Source organism: Trachypithecus francoisi, unplaced genomic scaffold (genome assembly GCF_009764315.1).
Source record: "Trachypithecus francoisi isolate TF-2019V2 unplaced genomic scaffold, Tfra_2.0 Lachesis_group4, whole genome shotgun sequence".
In the NCBI taxonomy this organism is placed as follows: Eukaryota; Metazoa; Chordata; class Mammalia; order Primates; family Cercopithecidae; genus Trachypithecus; species Trachypithecus francoisi.
In genome coordinates, this window is record NW_022681469.1 from 44,493,452 (window position 1) to 44,515,179 (window position 21,728).

The 21,728-nt window shown below is 37.2% G+C and overlaps 1 protein-coding gene across 4 annotated transcripts in view; it reads right to left on the minus strand.

Annotated features, from left to right (window-relative positions):
• The window catches only part of MDFIC (MyoD family inhibitor domain containing), a 93,748-nt gene that overhangs the window by 55,135 nt on the left and 16,885 nt on the right, over window positions 1–21,728 (minus strand). For all 4 annotated transcript variants that reach the window (XM_033191897.1, XM_033191896.1, XM_033191895.1 and 1 more), the window contains one exon: window positions 16,412–16,534. In XM_033191897.1, the coding sequence (XP_033047788.1) occupies window positions 16,412–16,534 (123 nt within the window). The remainder of the gene's footprint in view (window positions 1–16,411; window positions 16,535–21,728) is intronic.

A 21,728-nucleotide genomic window follows, 5' to 3' on the forward strand; every position in this document is an offset into this window, starting at 1 on the left:
GATCTCAGGTGATCCACCCACCTCTGCCCCCCAAAGTGCTGGGATTACAGGTGTGAACCACCACGCCCAGTCAGGAAAATAGTTTTAAACATATTTAAGATGACAACCTTCATCAATTTCGGAGTAAAGACTTCACAGAATTGTGCAAAAAATAAAAAGAGAGTGTATTTTGTTTGTGTGTCTCCAAAAAATCCAGAGTACATGGTAAACTGTGCTTGCATATGGTCTTATGGACTGTGTATGTTGTATCCTAGTTTCCACAGAAACACTAAAGTCATTGAAGGAACTCCCTCAACGTTAGAGTGATTAGAATTCTACTCTGCAAGAACAGTTTAGTTTATAATATTTATTCCTGGTAGCTAAATAGTTCCTTCCACAGAGGCAGTTTCTTCACTTTTAATAAAATCAACTTATTACAAGCTGTGTTCCTTCTGCTGTTTCTCAGCACATATTTATTTCACAACAAGTAATCCTACCTTGTGAGTGTTAGTTTTTCTGGAGTAAGTCCATGACTCACTTTTTAATAAAAGAGTAACTTTTAATAATTAAATGACCAAGCCCTATTAAATGCTTAAGTACTGTGATACAGATTATTCTTACACAAGCAAATAATTATTATTGGCTTATTTGACCACAATGGTGCCAAAAGTTGTACAGATGCAATGTTTTCCTAGCAGGCCTATAAATATTTACTATTATCTTTGTTTTGGTAACTACTCCTAAACAAGCAAACTATGGACTTTCATACAGTAAGAATGGCTTAAAGCTGCCCCTAATAAATCTTCTTAGTCTTATGCTATATTTCCATACCATTTGAAAGAAAAAGCTGATATTGCACAGTTTTGAAATACATTGTTCTCCAAAGTATTTGCTTCATCAGCAATTTATTTTAACATCCACATCTCCCTCTCAAAGGGAATTGAAACTAATTATGTATTGTCCCAAATGCCTAGATACCACTGATACCAAATGAATTCATATATTATTCAAAAAGCTGAATTTTTTTTTTTTACTTATTAATATGACTTTTAGGTAAACTGTATCTCTATTATAAGAGACTTTGCTTTACACCAAGAACAAACTCTAGCTATAATAGTTAAGGAGACATTATTTCCAATATATCTACAAACACTTCATTGGAAGGCTGCTTATTTCAGAAATTTTTAACTAAAAAACACAGTTTACTCCAATTCAGGAACAAACTGTCAAAGGAAGATGAAAGAAGCAGGTGTCTGTCATTCTTCAGAAAAAATAGGCAAAATAGTTTTCATCCTTAAAAACTTTACTCATATATAACACAAACCTTTATTTCAATTTAATATATCAAGAATCTTAAGATAATAAAATAATTTCTTATGACTACATCTGAAGGATTTTGAAGTCCTTTCACTGTACCATTTAGCCAGACTACCTGTGCAAATTACAATCATTCTTTTGTAATATTATAAAACTTAGGTAAAAGTGTTACAAAGTAAAACTAAAAGTAAGAAACACATTCTGAACAATGTTGACATCTCTTGAGAAAATAACTTCCCAAAAGAGCCAAGGGTTAAGCTAAGGAGCCAATACATGGACTATCCCAAACAGAGAGCCATACCTATCAGTTCCTGCGGGCCATCAGTCATAACTGTAAGAAACCACTTTCTGAAACAAGGTATTTAAGTATTTAAATAAGTGGCTAATATTCAACTTATTTTTCAAGCTTTGTTTTAGGGCAATATTTTCAGTCAAAAACCTTAATACTTGATCTGTGCTGCCCTTCAGAATTACATGGGGGCTTACAAATGCCCAAGCCCTACCCCTAATGATTCTAAGTTCATGGGCCTAGGATGGGTTCTGCACATCAGCATGTATTTTAATCCAAGATAAAGAGTTGAGAACCATTATTTCACACAAAAGGATATGACTATAGAATCATAATGCCTACCCCACCTCATATCATCACTTCAGTTATCAAGATTTTGCCTTGCTGCAGAAGGAAAATGCATATCTATCACACATTAAAAATGGCGTATGCTAAGATTCTCTACCTATCCATTGGAATGAGACCAAGTTCTCCAGGAAGCAATAAGTAAATGCTATTAAAGAATAAAAAAGCCTTCTTTCTAAGATGTCAAATATATATATATATATTAAGCCCAAGAACTGTTTTGAATTTAGGACAACAAAGATGGTTTTCTGAAGGAGTACGGTATACTGCAATTTTTCCAACTTTTCTCTTGCCAACACAAGGGCAGAATGCAGTCTTATTAATATTGGTGGTAAAAGAGCAGTAAGTTTCAACTAGGAAAGTGTACTAGAATTGGGAGCTTGGAATAAGGTTACAACTTGGAAAAACTGTCCCCTCTCCTATGATTCCAACACTCTCTAGAGGACCACATACATCACAAAGTCCTTTCCCTACCCTTATCTCTACCCCACTCTCTATTTGAGAATCACTCTAGGGTTAAAGCTGTATGCTGAAAAAACAAGATATTAGCTGCATGGCCCTAGGCCAGTTGCTTGACTTTTCTGAGCTCAGTCTTATCGATAAATAATAATGACACTTATCCCATATGCTTGAGCTGCAGATAAGCCAGGTTAGATCAATATATGAAAAACTTCATTAACTGTAAAAAGCTATGGTAATAACATTGTTAATATTACTAATAAAAACATCCTTTAATATGAATGAACTGTGGACTGAGAAAATTAGCTCCTTAAGAGAAGTAAAGATAGTCAATCCACATTTTAAACAAATTACCATAGCTTAACTAATTGAAAGCTGTCAGTCTCCTACAGAGACGCTAAATGTAGTCAAAAGGTAAAGACTTTCATTTATTCAACAATTAACATAAATGTACTGGGAGAAAACTATGTGCATGGCCCTGGGCTGAGGGATGTGGGGGCTACAGAGCTAAATGAGACACCAATCTTACCCTTAAGGAGCCTTCAGTCCAGTAATGGAGAAGAGGGTCATAAACACCTTTATTACAATTTTGAAATTAATGAGTCCTTTAGGAGAGATACAGTTAAACACTGCAAGTCCCAGATGAGGCGGAAATCACATGGGCCTTGCTTGTTGGGCAAGAGACATGGAGAGACAGGTAACATGAGTGAAGCCTGGGAAAAGAAAAATACTAGACAAGTGGACAGAGGCGCAAGTAACATATTTTGGCTATGGCAAAAGTTCATGAAAGGAAGCAGTAGAGAAAAAAATAATTTATTTTAATTTTTAAAATCAGTCATCCAAATTTGTTTAATGAAAGTTTACTGTCGTCCTGGAATTATGCTGATTGCTTGGGGTACAACTTAGAGCCAGCAGACATTAGACATGTGAATTGCACAAATAAATTACGAACTGTGGCAACAGCTAAAAAGGAAAGGGCGTTGTGAGAAATAGGAAAAGCCATTGTAGATGGGGGTCTGGGAAGGCCTTTCTGAAGGGACAAACCTGAAGGAATATCTGGTATGCAAAAGACAAGAGGCAGAAAGGAACCCAGTGGCGTCTGAGAGACTGAAAGGAAGTCAACATGAACTATAGAGGCAGAAAGGGGTGAGGGGAGTGGCAAGATAGGGAGGGAATTTCAAGCAGAAAACATGGCCTGTCAAATGCTACAGATAGAATAAGGACTGAGAAGAGCCCACTGCACTAAATGAGAAACATGACCTATCAGTCTCAAACCACTATTGTAGTAGTATTTACCAATTCTTCCAGGATACAGACCAAGATGGCTTAAGGTATCAGGCATATAGACAAGAACTGGATTTGACTACTAAGAGCTATGCTTAAATGTAAGCTACAATGACCCAGAAATGAGAGGACTAGAATATAATATGAATTCTTATAGAACAGTAAGTGTCATAAAATCAAAAGGCAAGAATGAACCAAAAATGGAAACCAACTAAAAACTGAGAAGCAGAGACATTTCAATTGAGATTAGAGAACACATATTTATTCTATAATTAATCCTTCCACTACATAACACTCTTCCTCTATGCCCCACAGGCTCGGAACCTGAAGTGAGAAGACCGATGAGTGGTCTGTTACCATAGTTTCAGCATAAGCATGGCAGAAATGCCATAAGATTATGGAATTTAGGGAGATCATGAAAGATCATTTGCAGATTCTAGCTGACCATGAAAACAGTCAGGTGAAGTTGAGAAGGGTATAAGATACTACAAAGGAAAAGAACATAATTAGCAGATTAGGCACAATTATTATTAAGGAAAAGGACAGGGAGAAATGAGAATGTGAATTTCTGGTTTCAAAGCCTTAGAATGGAGCAGATCTCCATAATAAAAAATTTCAAGATATATCAATATGTTGTGTAGGGCGGAATGAGTGAAATAGGTTTAGCTGTTAGACTTGAAGTCAAGAATCAATGTGATTTCAAAGAAATGTAAAGAATCTCTACATCAGGCTGAGACTGGAAAGTCCTGACCTAGAAGGGCAAATAAGACACTAAAATCAGCTCCCTGTGTCTATGGGTTCCAAATCTGTGGATTCAGTCAATCACAAATCAAAAATATCCAGCAGTGGGGAAAAGGTGTTTGTAACTATCCCGAACATGTGCAAACTTTTTTTTTAAATTATTCCCTAGACAATACAGTACAACAACTATTTACATAGCATTTACATTGTATTAGGTATTATAAGTAATCTAGAGATGATTTAAAGTATATTAGAAGATATGCATAAGTTATATGCAAATACCATGCCATTTTATATAAGGCACCTGAGCATCCGAATATTAGGGTATGCTCAGGGGCCCTGGAACCAAACCTCCATGGATACCGAAGGAACAACTATAGAAGAGATCACATAGCTAGAAAGTGGAGCCGAAGGCATAAAAAGTCACAGCCATATCACACTCAACACCGTTTCACACCATGACTGATTGACTAAGGTACTGCTATTTGATTGTCTCTGACACCTGAGAATTAATATAATATCAACATCCCTTCACATCAACTATCCAGGACCCAGATTGGTAACTAGCTTCAAATTTAATGTTGAAATAATCAGAAGTTCTTGTAGCCTGAAATTGTTCAGTCTATTATGAATTAGTCCAAACACATGTAGCTTTTATGGCAAAAATCAATATTATTCCAATCCTCTTTTTAAAAAATATTTTATTATACATACCTATTTTTTTATTTCATTGGGGTAAAATCTTTGAAATTTAATAAGTTTAAAAGACAACCTTTTATTTAGAAATCAAAAAACAACTTATATGTATTTGAATAAAACATGCTGAATGACTTGTTCTTGTTCTTTAAAATATGTAAAGCTAGACTAAAAATCAGCTATCACAAATTGGCTAAAATACTGAAAACTTAAATATGTAAGAATATGGGTTTAATCTTCCATGTTCAGTAGTAAATATTTTTACACAAAACCATTGATAAGACTTAAAAATCTACTGAATATGGGAGAAGCGTAACAATAAGAACTCAACTCACAAAGAATAGGAGGAAAATGGTAATTATTAATAATCACACCATTCGTTGGGTGTGTTGTTGTTGCCACTGCTGCCTACATTATCAGTCTCCTTTGTAATTATGACAGCGCCTTTGCAATGCTGAAGGAATATCGTGAAGATAACCTGCAAAGACAGGCCTACACATAAATGATACATTAATATCTTTTTCATAGACAGGGAATGATGGGCAGCATCCGAAGTATGATCTTATTATGATCACACTGGCATGAATCAATTATTCATGACAATTTCAGATGGTGGGAATCTTTTTTTTCTCTTAAATTTTCTAATAGGAGTTCTCACAAGTTCTCATGAACCATGGAAAATATACTTAATTAAAGAATGTTCCAAAGCAGAACAAATTTCTCTACCCACTCTCTTCTATGGTTAACTTTAATGTAATTTTCACCCTCTAAGACAGCATCTGTGTGTTTTAGAAGAGATTTCCCTTGACTTCTGGGTATCTTGCTGCAGAACTCAGGGACCTGGAAAAAATCCAGCCTTTGGTGGAAAACTGTGGAGCATGGTTTTGTCACTAACTCCTTAAAGACTAATTAAAAAAAAAAAAAAAAAAAAAAAAAACAAGGGAGGGGGGCAAATCAGGTACTGATTCTCAGCTTGCTAGAGAGGGATTTCCACCAGCCCCTCTCATTCTGATAGACCCCTACATGCTGTACTGAGCCTTGGATAAAACTGGAAGCAGGTCTTCCTGCCTTCTGCTGGCTGTGGCCAGCTAAGAGCTGAGAACCACTGCCTTCCGGAGCTTGCTCATGGCAATTGTTTCACCTAGCTATACAAGTTACTCACGTTTGTGACTAGCATAGCAACTGATTTGCCCAAGCCTAGAAAAACTCCTTCTTTCCTGAATTCTTGGAATTTACTGATAAAACAATTATAAAATAGATACAGAATATTACTTCATGTTTACCAGAAATGGAGTCCCACTCCTTCAATGCCTACAGCCAGGCCCAGCATCATGGGTGTGAAACTATGCAGTTGCGGAAAGCCCTGTACTTATAAGGACTCCCATGCCTGGCTTAATGTTTTGCTGTTGTTCTCTTGAAATTCGTAATAATGTTTTAATAAGAGACCCTGCGTTCTCATTCTGCACTGCCCTCCATCTTCCAAATCATGTAGCTGGTCCTGTCTCCTACAGAACCTGGAGGAAGCTGAATGTCCTGGTCTACCCATAACCTGAAGCATCTTCTACAGGTGACTGGGCTCTAATGCTACTTTGAAGAGCTGGTACCCCACCCTGATATTTTGCCATATCATGAGATAATTTTCTTTTAAAAATATTTTTGTTTTAATATAATAAAATAATTCACTTCATGGGGAAAAAAACACAGAAAAGAGAATACAGAATATTAAGTGGGAGTCCTCTTTACCCATATGCTTTCACTCAGCTTCATCTAACTCCCTAAAGGTAACTATTGTGAGGAAATGGATCTATATCTTGCATTAAGAAAAAAATAAACACACATGTATAATTTGATGTTAATCTTTCCTTCATATACATATGTGCCTATATGTACACACACACATACTCACATTTTTTTTTAATTATAATTTTGTATATCTACTAGACTAAATGAAGAAGACTCTTTAGAATCTTACAATAATGAAGACTGGTTCAAAAAAAATCTGTATTTTTTTTTTTTTTTCCCAGTTATTTCAGGGACCTCACCTTAGAGAATATCAAACTACTATTCCATTCATCCCCAACAGGTGACTGACATTTGGCCAAAGCAGCAAAGAACCACAGATGACCAGACCAACTGGCTATTCTTTCTAAACCATTTGTCTTTCTTTTCTTTTCTTTTTTTCTTTTTCAGACAGGGTCTCCCTCTGTCACCCATTCTGGAATACAGTGATGCAATCACAGTTCACTGCAGTCTCGACCTCCTAGGCTCAAGCTATCTTCCCACCTCAGCCTCCCAAGTAACTGGGACTACAGGCAGGCACCACCATGTCTAGCTAATGATTGTTTTGTGTGTTTGTTTTGTTTTATGGAGTCAGGGTTTCACTATATTGCCCTGGCTTGGCTCAAACTCCTGAAATCAAGCAATCCTCATGCCTTGGCTTCCCGAAGTGCTGGGATTACAGGTGTGAGCCACTGTGCCTGGCCCCTCCTGAACCTTTAAGGTTCAATGAGGCATCTGAAATTCAAGAAACATTGATAAAAACCCAGCTTTAGCTATTATTGAATATATTTGATTAAAAGAAACCTCTAGATCTCCTCTTCCCCGACTGTTATACATGGCAATTTTTATGCAGCCTTTTCCGAATATAGCACTTTTAGTTCGGGAGAAACTATTTCAGTCACTCATCCTCCTTATGACTATACTTTGAGCCTTTACCTTCCCTGAGGCTATTCCAACTCAGAAATCTTAAATTCATACTTCTCATTCTCATACTGCATCTTCTCTTCCCATATTTTCTATTTATCTATATATCTATACCTGTTTTATTTCTGAAACAACAGGGAACTTATGGACTATTAACCCCTCTGATGTTTTTTCTTATTTGTGATAGCCTTCTTGTCTTTATTTCCTTCCCTACACATTTTATAGCCACAGCTCATCACTTCACACCCTCTTTGGACAACATCCACAAATCATTTGCCCCACTGTCATTTCATCACAACTATCACTTGTCCAAACTAAAACCTTGGCCTCACTCTCAGCACCTGTAATTCCTTTCACCCTCTACGTCTTACTGACTACATCCCATAGAAAGCTGAATCCATCTCCTCCTTGTAATCCTACCTGTCATTACCCCACTCCAAGACACCTTCCTTTCTCAGAGGGATTACACAACAGTCTTCCAGTTGATCTCTTAATGCCTTCAGTCCTTCCCATTCCTATTTATTTTCTCAGTGTTTCAAGAGTCATCATCCTAAACTATAGCCAAACTAAAACACACTGTTGATTAGGTCACTACTCCCTTCAATACTTTCTATCTTCCCTTAGGTCTTTAACAGATTCTTTCTCTCTCATCTCTCTCCACGCCTCACCTAACATTTACATCCCAGTTTACACAAAATTTCCCCAGCTCTCCTGAAAATGGCCATGTCCTGTCTTACCTCTAGAACTGTAGGTGTGCTGTGCTTTGCGCTTTAACACCCCATCCTCAGCCCCTCCCATGAACGGCTTCAGTTAGTGGACGCCCTTTAGGTATCACAGACAACAGTTCTACTGGAAAGCTCTCTCTGGCCCTCTCCCCACATTAGGGTTTGTGTTATCCCATAAGAACCTACCACAACCTGCACTTCCCCACTGGAGCATTCATAATACACATTATCATATCACAATAAATTGTCTCTCCCACAAGACTGTAAACTTTGAATGAAGAACCACACCCGTCACTGTATCTCCAACATAATGAAGTTGGTAAACCATTAACATTCAGTCTTCATGTAATCAATTTTTAATTTTGTTTTTAAAATTATACTTTAATTCCTAATTCACAAATTTCAATAAAACAACACAATCTGCAAAAACATAATTTATCTTTAAGTTCACAGAGTGTTCAGAAGTTTGAGGTTTGAGAACTAAAATTATCTAGACCACAGCATTTGTGGTCTTGATCATTAAATGTTATTTATTTCTTCAGTGGTTAGCATTTTTGGGATGATCTCTAAGCCAGTTCCCAAGCCTCAGCTCCTTCCTGAGGCTCAGAAACACTCTCAAATAGGAGAGGAATAAATCTACCTCCTCACTGAGCCCTTGTCCACCACTTATACTTTAATGCCATCTCATTTCCCCCAATAATGACCCAAATAATTTAGGAATAACAGGAAGAGATTAAAAACCTTTAACCAAAGAAGTAGGATATAGATTACAAATCAAATGTCATTGAATATAATAAAACTGAAAGGTAAAGTAATAGATTAGAATAATGATATTAATGATAAGACAACAATAACAACACACATTGTGCTTTATGGTATACAAAGCACTTTAAAAATATTCTTATCCAATCTTCATGAAAACAAATCCGATCACTTAAGCATAATGGAAAGTATCTAGAAAAACACAAAAAGGAGCTTTGTTTGGGGGAAACACAGAGAAGTATACATAGAAACATCCATAAATTGCAAAGCAGTCTCTTTCTTTCTTACTTCCATAAATTGCAAAGCAGTCTCTTTCTTTCTTACACTCTGAAAATTCATTTGTATATAACTTGTTATTTCACAACTCATTAAAATCCACGAGAAAATTCCAATTTACAAAACCAGAGAAGTAGAGGTAAATATGAGAACGAATTTATTACCAATTACAATCTTTAAATAGTAATGGACTTCATTACATATACCTTTATACAGATGAACAATATCTACATATGCAGTAGGACTACACATATCTGTTAGAAAGGCAGAGAATAATATGAGAAAGAAGAAGAAAAGAGGAAAAGAAGAAAAGAGGAATAAAAGGAAGACAAAAGAATGGGAGGGAGAGAAGGAAGGATGGAAGGAAAGTCCATCCAAGCTGGAGGGAGGGACACAAAAGGCAGGGAGGGAACTAAAGTTGTCTCAAATTTTTTTTCTTATGGGTAGGCATGAAAACTAAGGAACATGGGATGCAAAAAAGGCCATAAAGAAAGTGTCATTTCTATTCACCTCCTCAGAAAATGAATGTTATACAGAGCACTACCATAAGAACTTCACTGAAAACTCTTCAAAGTAGCCTTATCAGTAAATGATAGTCAAATTTAGAACTTGATTGCTTTAATATCATAAAAGTCATCTATACATACTTCAAACTTGACATGAATAAACCATATGCAGCTTCGGAGTAAGAAGGGAGTTAGAAAGAATAAATGGAATACTGTAGTGATTTAGAATCTTCATCTCAGGACCTTAACATCTGAAATAATACAGGCAAGGTAGGTAAAGCATCTCTTCCCTCCCCCTCATTAATTCAATACACTTAAGTCATCATGCATTTATTAAGCACAAACCATGCAGCAATCAATGTGCTGGTTATTGTTGTAGACAATATCAAGGGTGTCGGAAAGACATGATCTTTTGGATCCAGCCTGTCTGGACATGTAACCCAATGGAGCCATGATGAAAAAATAAAACAAAACAAGCCTTAGAACTAATAGTAGGGCTCAAGGGTAATAATAACGAAAACCAATAAATTCAGTGCATGCCTACTCATTTGGCTCTGTGCTAAGGAAGCATACAATATGCATTTTCTTGTATAATCATCAAAATGACAATGAGGCATAAAGTGTTAGCACCTCCCTTTTAAAAATGAGATGTTAGAGCTCACAGAGGGTAGGTAACTGGCCTAGCATTAGTAGTAATGATGCAGCCACAGTCTGACTCCTGGAAGTCAGTTTCCATTGACCTCTCAGCCCCTGAACATTAAATGGTCAAAACAAAAAACGGCTCAAAATGAAATGGTTCTCCCCAATTTCTGGGCAGAAGCCAGATGAGGATAGAATAATGCAGCCTAAGAAGAAGTGTGTCAGGTAACTTGACCTCCATTCTAGAATACAGCCTAATGGTTGCCACTGACCAATGAGATAAATACAGGAGCCCATCAAAAATGATTTAGTATTATCCACCCAACCTTGAACCCAAACGATTAGTTTGATTTTGGAATAAGTGACCATAAACATCCTCCTCTAAAACAATAATCAAAGCATGTGTACTACAGTCACATAACTGTTTGTCCAACATATTGAATAAACAGAGAATTTTTCTGAGAGCCAAATGGAGGAGGAAAAGACATCAAGCAAGGCAAAAGTCAGAATTACTTGCTTCCAATATGTGCTCCCAAAAATGAATGAGCATTAAATATTAGGGAAAAACTCCTAGATTACCCAAGAAACATAATACGATAGCTGGATCTTCCAGTCTTAACTAGGTCATAGTTATCTAGGGGCTGGTTGATGGCCTTTTCCATATAAAGTGAATTCTAAAGAAATCCAAATTAACACTTACTGAAATGTGCCTTCAAAGGAGAGCTGTCAAATAAACTTAATACAAACCTCTCAATGCTCTTTCCTTACCAACAAAGTAAAAATGCTCTAAGTATATAAATAGAACACCTGAGTATCTGCTTTTCTTTCAGTATTTTACATAAAGGAGGCATTCCCTAAAGTGATTAAATGGTATGCATTAAAGGGTGATCCGCATTAAGTTGGCAAAGGCTAGGAAAAGAAATAATAGAGCTCCTAATAACAGAGCCTGTTGATGTGGAGAGGAAATGCAGATGATGCCAAGACAAAGGTTTCAAGTAGCAGGATGAGTGAAAAGGCATGATACAGCAGCTCCATAAGGGTGAGCAACTGTGAGATGGAGAAGAGCTTGCATTCTACTGCCAATTAAGTGCTTACTATTATGAGAGCTAAAAACTCTTCAAAATGAATAAATGGGTTAAATAGAATGGGGATTACCATTTAAGTAGAGCATTCTAACTTTGCTTCAGATCATGGGAATTCTATAAAATCACAAAGGAGAGAATTAGCTGAACAAAATAGTTTAATTTAATGGGAAATTTATTTCAGAGGAGAAGCTAAGGAAAATTTCTGGAGTTAAGTAATGACATTTAGAATTAGGAGACGTTTATGTAAAAGCAATGTCCAAGGATAAAGTTAACTAATAAGAATTTTCAGAAAGACCTAGAAAAACCTGAGATAGAGACCTGAGGCACTTCATAAAGAGGAACAAAGAAAAATGTAAGCTCTCTATTGGAAATAATTAGAATAGTAGAATTTGACCTAAATTAAAGGAAAATATTACACATGCCTCAGTGTAAGCACGGTAACACACACACACACACACACACACACACACACACTTCTTCCTACCTTAGAAATCCCCCCAAAGACTGAGATCGAAATGTTGCTTCTGTTCCTTTTCCTATCTAATTAAAACATGAAATGTTGCCTATTGCCTGTTATCAGTTTATGCATATTATGGGTTAAGCAGAAAAATTACTATTAATTGATGGTGTAGCTTCACTGTAACATTTATTTTACTAAGTCAGAGGAATAGTGATAATTAAAACAAGGCATAGCTTCAAATTATATACGATACCATACATCCTAATCTGAGGGGAAAAGCCAAAGGCTTAGTTGGTGCTCTTAAAAATTCCAAAAATTTAAGCCACCTTTCAGAAATTAAATTATACACCAAAATATGTTCTGAGAATATAAAAGTGTTTTGAACTGTAAAAAGGATAAAAAGTCACAAAATAAAAAAAAAGAATATCCAATTATAAACTTTTTTTCATAAAACCTTTATTGTTTTTAATTCTTTACTAATTTGGTTTAGAAATTTTTAAACAAATTTAAGTGGCTGGAATTGTCTTTTTAAATTTAAATTTCATAAGAAAGAGAACCAAAATGTGCATTCTCTGACCAGATAGTGTGGGGCCTATTTATTAGAAATGTTTGATTCCACATGAGTTTCCTCCTTTTATTCATTACTTCCATAATGTATTCTCTGTAATAAGTTAGCAATTCCAGGGCAACCAATTTGAAATCCATACCCTGAAAAACCATAGTACCGCAGGCCTGCCACCTGCAATGTTTTCTAGGTGGACCAGGGAAAGCAGACTAAGTACAAACTTCTGTGTAGAGCATGAATCAAGTATGAGTTCAAGCAGGTAGTCTGCTAAGGTCAGGGTTAAAGTTCACAGAATAATCTGGAAATTATTCTCAGCTTGAATATCCCTTATGAGGCCTGAGAATACACCCTTTAATTAGAATACAATTTCCAAAGCAGCCACTCCCTTGACTTTCCAGAGCTCAGTTATTCTCAGCAAAGTAAAAACAGCCTTATTACACTGACAGCTAACAGTCCCCTATAAATTATGCCTTGAGTGTCCCGCAAAGACGGCAGCAGCCACCCGGCACAACGGAGACACGAGCTGCCAAGCCCTCACCACTTTCAAGAGTAAAGAAAAAGAAGTCACATTCGACCGCGTCTCTCTCCTTCACTTCTTGCGTATGCAAGCTGAGCTGCCCCATGGAAGCTTGGAAAATGTGTGGGTTGTGCATTTGAAAATGTTCCCACACCCAGCCAGCCTCATTTTTCTGATGATCCCTCTATTCAGCCAAACTCACACTACAGTGGGAACACTAACATCAATTCCGTGAGAGCCAGCTGTCTGCCTCTTCCATGGTGCTCAGAGAGCCACACAGGACTCCTGGAACGGGAGCCAGCCCGGGCCTGACTCAACACAGATGTTCCCCTCCTCCCATGAAGCGCTGAGCCAGAGTCTCCTTTTCCAGGGCCTATTGTTATTACAAAAGAGTTTCTGGGCCCCCAAAATGTGCGAGATGTTTAAGCAAGAGGAAAATACACATCTTCCTAACTTCAGAATTCAGACAGACAGACATTAAATTACACAGAGATGGCCAGTGACTCTGTGAGGAAGGCCAAAGAAGGAAAGTCAGGCAGTTCTGAGAGTTTAGTATCAAAGGAGTTGGAATAGCAGAAGCTACCACAATACAAAACTTTCAAATGCTATCCAGAATTGAGTCAGTTTTAAAGATGATATAAAATGTTCCACTTCTGCAAATCCAGATATCAATTTTTTTCTGTTGATCCAACAAAGTAGACTTTGTCTAGAAAAGCATGACTGGGAAAATAACAAAAATGGAGTTTTTGAAATCTATAATCAAAATTCAGAGTCAGATTTCACCCACCGATATTTGGAAATGCTTGCCAGCTTATGTTTCAGGCAGGAGTGGCATTGCTATCTTTAGCCGGTATCTTTTGTATATCCATTCATCTGTCAGTTTTCCCAGCAGCCCTTTCAGAGGGGGGTTTAAATTTCTGTATCGCTTCATTCCTTCAGTGAATATTAGTAAGAAACTAGACAGTTGTTTCCTAATGTTCCAAAGTCCCATGGGACAGGGTACATCATTATCTCAATAAAGAAACTCATGCAATTTACAATATATTTGATTTGATACCCACTTAACCAATTAAACCATAGAGTAAATCATTTTAATTAATTCTTTTTAATGGTACGGATTCCATGACTAATATGAGCTTAACCAAATAATATAAACACATTTAACACATTAGCATGACTCTCCATATTCTTATTTAATAGTGTTTTTTTTTTTTTTTTTTGAGACAGAGTTCGCTCTGTTGCCCAGGCTGGAGTGCAGTGTTGCGATCTTGGCTCACAGCAAACTCCGCCCCCCCGGGGTTCATACTATTCTCCTGCCTCAACCTCCCGGGTAGCTGAGACCACAGGCGCCCACCACCACGCCCAGTTAATTTTTTGGTATTTTTAGTAGAGACGGGGTTTCACAGTGTTCACCAGGAAGGTCTCGATCTCCTGACCTCGTGATCCACCCGCCTCGGCCTCCCAAAGTGCTGGAATTACAGGCGTGAGCCACTGCGCCCGGCCTAGTGTTTGTATTTTTTATTGTTGTTGTTAGAACAATAAAATCTTACTCACATTTTCCTACTGTGGGCCCTAGGAAAAGAGATAAAGGAAATAAACCAATTAAATGAAACACAAACTTAAAATTGTTACAACTGAAAAAACAAAGTGAGAAAACCATTTTGCTTCCCAACAGATAGAGGTAAAATTGTCTCTAGAACTTCTTCTAGTGCTCACTAACTCTGGTTGCTAGGAAATCAGAGATAAAATAGGCCAGTTATTCCACAAAATCATGTGTCTCACAATAGCAGAGTCAATATTAGATAAAAGCTAATCAATATATGTTTTTGAGATAAATTTTTACTTGAAATAATGTTTATTTGATTTTTTAGATAAAGCTATATAAATCTCCCTCCTCACTAATTTCTGAGTCTCATTTCCTTCCTTCCTACTCCCTTCTCCAAGACCAAAGTGTATAAAAACCAAATGGTCCTAAAATTAACATAAAACATACTCATTTTTAGAGTTTTTGTTAGAAACCTGGAAATTTCCTTCAATAGTGTTTTTATTGTTGTTGTTTATTTTCTCCTAAGTTGGACTCTTCCTTCTTTTTTTCTAATTTATTTTGTTTAGTTTTCAGTTAGAGACAGGCATTCTAGAGAGGAAAGAAATGTTCTAAGTTTCAAAGTAAGTGTAATGTGGAAGACAGTAAAGGGTCAATAGTATGAAATTATTTAAACTAAAGAAATAAGTTTTAAAAATAAAATAAACATTTGATCCCAGAAGTAAATTCTCCTCTACCCACTCTGAAAACCTGAGAAGGGAACATGGTACTTTGGTTACTCTAAAGGGGAATATCAAAAGATTTACTCTCTGTGCTCTTCCAGGTGTGGCCTAGCAGCAATATTTACACCTACGTGTTTGCTATGTCCAATAATTCATTGTATGGCAAATTCACCTTGAACACACCTAGGGGAACTTAGTGACCAGAACGTCAGCTCCAGGAGCTTGAGAGCAGAACCTCACATTGGATCAGCATTCTGATCAGCACCCAAAAGACATGGTATTGCAGGGCATTCAAAGAGTAATATGAAAATAGACCAAAGCTTTTGTATGCAATTTTAGGAAGAAGAATATCACAAAAAATTTTTAACCAACAGTGATAAAATATTAATCAAAAAAAAAAAATTTAGAGTCAGTTAGCTAGGAGAACAGAGACCACAGTAGCATTAATCTTTTAGCTCCACCATCTTTCTCTTGCTAGTTTCTCCATCCGCATATACTTAGAGTTGTTTGACTTCCACTTAGTTGCTACTCAAAAAGGAACTGAATTTTGACTAAATCTCTCTGAGAATAGAGTCCAACATTTACGGGTCAATTCTTCCTTTCTGAAGAAAGACAACACTGACAGCATTATGTATAACCTAGCTTTAGCTCTGTAATTTAAAATATGAATGCAACCACTTTTAGATAAACTCTGTTGATTTACGAATTTGTAGCAGAATTATCTGGGACAATTAACGAAGAATATATTATCATAGTCGTATCCCAAAATCACTCAAAGTTTTTTCTAAAAATACTTACTTCTGACGAGTTCACCATCTGAAGGATTTCCCCAAATGGACTGGTCTTGCATCTCTCCATGTGTGAAGTGGCTATTGGTAGCTTGAGTTATATCTTTCTCAGTATTGTCTTTATCACATTTTCCTGAATTAAAAAAGATACATTTAATATAATTGAATTTATATATTTTTCTCTTTTTTTAGTATATACATTTTTCTAAATGCTTCCAAGTCTGCCATAATGTAAGGATATAGAACAGGTCTATCTCTATTGACTGCTGCCTATGTTATTGACTCAGTAACAGGTATTTACTGAGCACCTACTATCAGCCTGACATTAAAGAATCAGAGATGTTCATGGTAAAAATAATCTGTTAAGTTTACAGTAAACAAGTAATTTTAATACAGCAAGTGATGTGCCATGATAGAGAAATGTGGAAACGTTACAGGAAGGATGAAAGTGAGTGAGTCCATGCATGTAGAGGGCTGATCAGCAGGGAAAGGAGTGAAAGAGAAGAAGCTCTGATGAGTGGTAGAGATGAAAGTCAGCCCGCAGCTGAATGAGGAGAGACTCAGTAGTGAGGAGGTATAGAAAGCAACTACAGCATTCTCTCTCTAGAAAGTGAAGAAAGGCCGGGCGCCGTGGCTCAAGCCTGTAATCTCAGCACTTTGGGAGGCCGAGACGGCGGATCACGAGGTCAGCAGATCGAGACCATCCTGGCTAACACGGTGAAACCCCGTCTCTACTAAAAATACAAAAAACTAGCCAGGCGAGGTGGCAGGCGCCTGTAGTCCCAGCTACTCAGGAGGCTGAGGCAGGAGAATGGCGTAAACCCGGGAGGCGGAGCTTGCAGTGAGCTGAGATCCAGCCACTGCACTCCAGCCTGGGCGATAGAGCGAGACTCCGTCTCAAAAACAACAACAACAACACAACAACAACAACAAAAGAAAGTGAAGAAAAAGTCAAGGACTGTGTAATGCATCCTCCGAGAAGGGGGTGTTTAGGAGGAGAGAATCGCAGGTGGGTTTATGGGTTCTCAGGGAGAAAACCAACATGTAAGGAAACGTAAAGTCTTTGGGAAGCATAAGTCAAGCCAAAAGCAAACTGGCAATAAGGTAAAATGCATGCTATGAGAGGTCCAGATCACCAAAGAGGTTCAAAGGAAGCAAAAATACTCATCAGGATTCAGAGATCAAGAAAAGCACTGAGAAAAAGGTACATGTTGGATGGTCTTTAAAAGATTAGTTGGATTTCCAAAAGTCCAGATGGGAGAAAGGTGGAAGAACAGCAAAGGCAAACTCCAAAAGCAGACGTTTGGGTAAAGGTTCCAACTCTGGACTGTGAAGGACTATGAGTAGAAAATTAGGAGAGAAGGCTGTGAAGGTTTGATTAGAGACATTGTGTGGATTTTATAATGCTAAGGTGAGAAATGTGGATGAAATTCAAAAGCAAGAAAAATAAGTCAAACTAGCCACTAAAGCTTTATGAAATGCCTTATCAGAGCCACGCCTTAGGAAGATTAAATAAACTTGTGCACACTTGTGATTCTCAGTTCTGGATGCACTTTAATTCACTTGGCTAGTTTTTTGTTTTGTTTTGTTTTGTTTTGTTTTTGTTGTTTGTTTGTTTGTTTGTTTTGAAACAGAGTCTCCCTCTGTCGCCCAGGCTGGAGTGCAGTGGTACGATCTCCGCTCACTGCAAGCTCCGCCTGCCGGGTTCACGCCATTCTCCTGCCTTAGCCTCGCCAGCAGCTGGGACTACAGGTGCCCGCCACCATGCCCGGCTAATTTTTTTGTATTTTTAGTAGAGACGGGGTTTCACCATGTTAGCCAGGATGGTCTCGATCTCCTGGCCTCGTGATCTGCCCTTCTCGGCCTCCCAAAGTGCTGGGATTACAGACGTGAGGCACTGCGCCAAGCCGCTTAACATGTTCCTGGGTACCAAAATCAAAGATTCTATTTCAACTGAGGGAGAAGAGTTTGAACTCAGATGATTCCATTGGAGTATGGATACATCTAAGAGGGAGAATACAGAAAGGGAAACTAAAAGAGAGACTTCGCAAAGCCCATATTGAAGTTGATAAGAGTATAATTAACTGGATAACAAGATAGAATAGAGAGTAAATGTGAGAAATTAACTAGAGGTTTGTAGAGATAATCAAGGAAGCTGGGGCTGGATATGACCAAGTTCTCAGTCTGGATTTGACTGGGAAAGCCTAAAAATCAGGAGACCAATTTATTCTTTTAGTAATATATATTTTTGCATAGTAGATGTTTAGGCATTGTGCTAGTTGATGAGGATACCATGAATTATGAAATGCTGCCCAGGCCTTCTTGGTGTTTACAGTGTAGTGGATGAATTAAGTATTGGACATTTGAATTTGCAAGTCAGAAAAAAGGTTATAGCTAGAAATAGTCATCTTTCTAAACTTGATGTCCAAAGCCATTCAAATTAATGAGCTCACTAAAAGAGTGAATATATTAAGAAATATCAAGAAGAGTACCAAGTACCAAGAAGAGTCCGTACAATTAGGAAGGAGTTAGAGAAGTAAGAAAAACTGCATGATGTTAAGCCATGGAAGCAAAGAAAGGAAAGAGATTCAAACAGAAGTTGTTAGTCAACCGTGTTAACATTTCCAGGGGAAGGAAAAAATTTCTGCACATGCAAAAATTTTTCATGTACCATGGGGATTTCACAACAATTAAAAAGTTCTGCCATGAAACAAATTTCAACACATAAAAACAGATGGACACCCACTTGGGACCAAGTCCAGAGGCTAAGGTCTCTGAAGCAAATGGGGTCTTAAATTCCAAGGATTTTTATAAACAAAACCATATTCAAAGAGCAGTAAAATATAAATTGAAAATATACTAAACCAATATGTTCTAGATTTATGTAACATTTACTCAGCATTATCATAGAGAAATGTAATCTTCATGAGATATGTTAGTTTCAATTAAAATCTTTACTTTTTTAAACAACTCCAGAAATCTTTCCACTGCTACAGTCAACTCAAGGACATTCTGAGATTATCAATAAAAGAGATTTTTCATGGAAACTCACTAGTAGATATGGATCAGCAGAGTCCTAAATACTTGCAGCCATTGTTATGTAGCTGACTGCCGCCAGGTGTCATGCTAGTAGGCTTGATTCAATTAGTAACTTTAATTGAAGCTGAATGAAATTAATTATATAATTTTGAGCTGTTCAAGTTTAATTCCATTAAAATTAATTCACGAAACCAAGGCATTATGAAGCATTGCTGACTAAAAGAAAATAGGTATGAATAAAGCCTCTAGACACACTTAACTCATATTTGAATCATGTCCAATATTCGAGTGCTAAACACAGACCCTCTCAACTCTCCATTGAATAAATGAAAATGCCATGTGGTCCATATACACATAGATGTACAACTGTATAACCCACTCCAGGTAAAAAATAAAGTTCTTCCTGCTCTAAACTGTTATCACAATTTATCACATTTTTTTAAAAGTCTCCTTATCTGTGAAATTCTAGAATTAGGTGATTCCCAGTGTCCATCTCAGGTCAAAAAAGAAAAAAACTATCATTCTCTGTCTGATTATATTCAGTAAATAATACGCAGTTACTATTAATTCACTAGTCTCAGCCTATTCAACTTTGCTTCTCTTGAAAACTAAATGTCTTGGCTCAAAAGCTGGTCTCAGGGTTTTGTTGTGATCTGCAGCACTCAGCCCAAAGCAAGATTCAAAAAAAGGTTCCCAATAAAAATAATTTAAATTGACTGTTGCCAATTGTCCACTTGTATAAACTAAACTTCTGTGACCACTTGACTGTTCTGTGACTTTCAAATGTATGCATGTCATTTTATTAATATATTCTTACTATTTACTCATTTCAATGAGCTACCCATATGGCAGTCTCATAAATGGTGGGCAGTTACATATAACACTGAAGAAATGCTCTGAAGAGAGAGCAGGATTTATTGATAGATAATTGTAAGATGGGGACCATGATATCCAAACATGAAACCAACCTTACTAAAGCTTTCAATCGGTTGAGTCAGCCACTACTCATTACAATAACAAAATGGAAGTTTCTAGTAACCAATTGCTATTATCAGAGTAGATTTTTTGTGTTATTTCTGAAATGAGAAACAGAGAACTCAGCCCTGGTTTAATAAATTTCACTCTGTATAATGGAGGTTTGTAGTTGCAACTCAACTAGTAGGTAGGCCTGAAAGATAACCCATAGGTAGTCAGGTGATTTTGGTCACGTATGAAATCAGTCTGTACCTTTCTACAAGATTTCTATTTACATGTCCAACAGGCATACATCTCCCCCACCCAAAGTAGCAATTTTCTCTTAAAAGGGGGCCTTCATTATCTCAACAATGCTGTCCTTCTAAGCCAATGGTCCTTTACTTTGGCTTGGGGTTAGAACTACTGTACAGCTCTTGAAACACAAACATGCACAGGCCCAACCTAAGAGATTTCAACTCAGGTGTGTGTGGGGCTGGGGGAGTGACGTCATCATGATATATGGCCCGGCTTGAGGGGCACTATTCTAAGTCAACTCTTATCTTGTACTACACAACTATTTATATCAAAAAAAAACTTAGGTATATCAAATATTGAGATACAGACTTTGATACTCATCCCCTTGTCACAGTATTCTAAGTACTAGAAAATAGATTTGTATCTAATCATTGAATTACTACAGAGGTATTTATTTCTGTCTCCATGTAAGGATAACTATTAAGAATACAAAATCTGGCTGGGCACGGTGGCTCACGCCTATAATCCCAGCATTTTGGGAGGCTGAGGCAGGTGGATCACCTGGGGTCAGGAGTTCGAGACTAGCCTGACCAACATGGTAAAACCCCGTCTCCACTAAATACAAAAAATTAGCTGGGCATGGTGGCGCATTCCTGTAATCTCAGCTACTTGGGGGCTGAGGCAGGAGAATCGCTTGACTCCAAGAAGACAGAGGTTGCAGTGAGCCAAGATCATGCCACTGCACTCCAGCCTGGGCAACAAGAGCGAAACCCCATCTCAAAAAATAAAAAAGAACGCGAAATCTGAATTATATATCATGCTAATCAATTCTACTAATAATGGGATAAAAGAAATATGTTTTAGATTTCAAAATAAAAATTGAAGATGCATTAAAAATAGTACTAGATCAAAGGATAGCTGAACACCACTGGCATCTACTTCCAAAGGTTAGCTCCTGAGCATCCTAGTATGTCTACTCTGGACAAACAAGTGACGAAGAACTACTTTTCTCTGGATGAGGAAAAAGGCTAGTTCCCTGGCAACAAATCTTCTCACTGGGGAGACCAAACACACACACA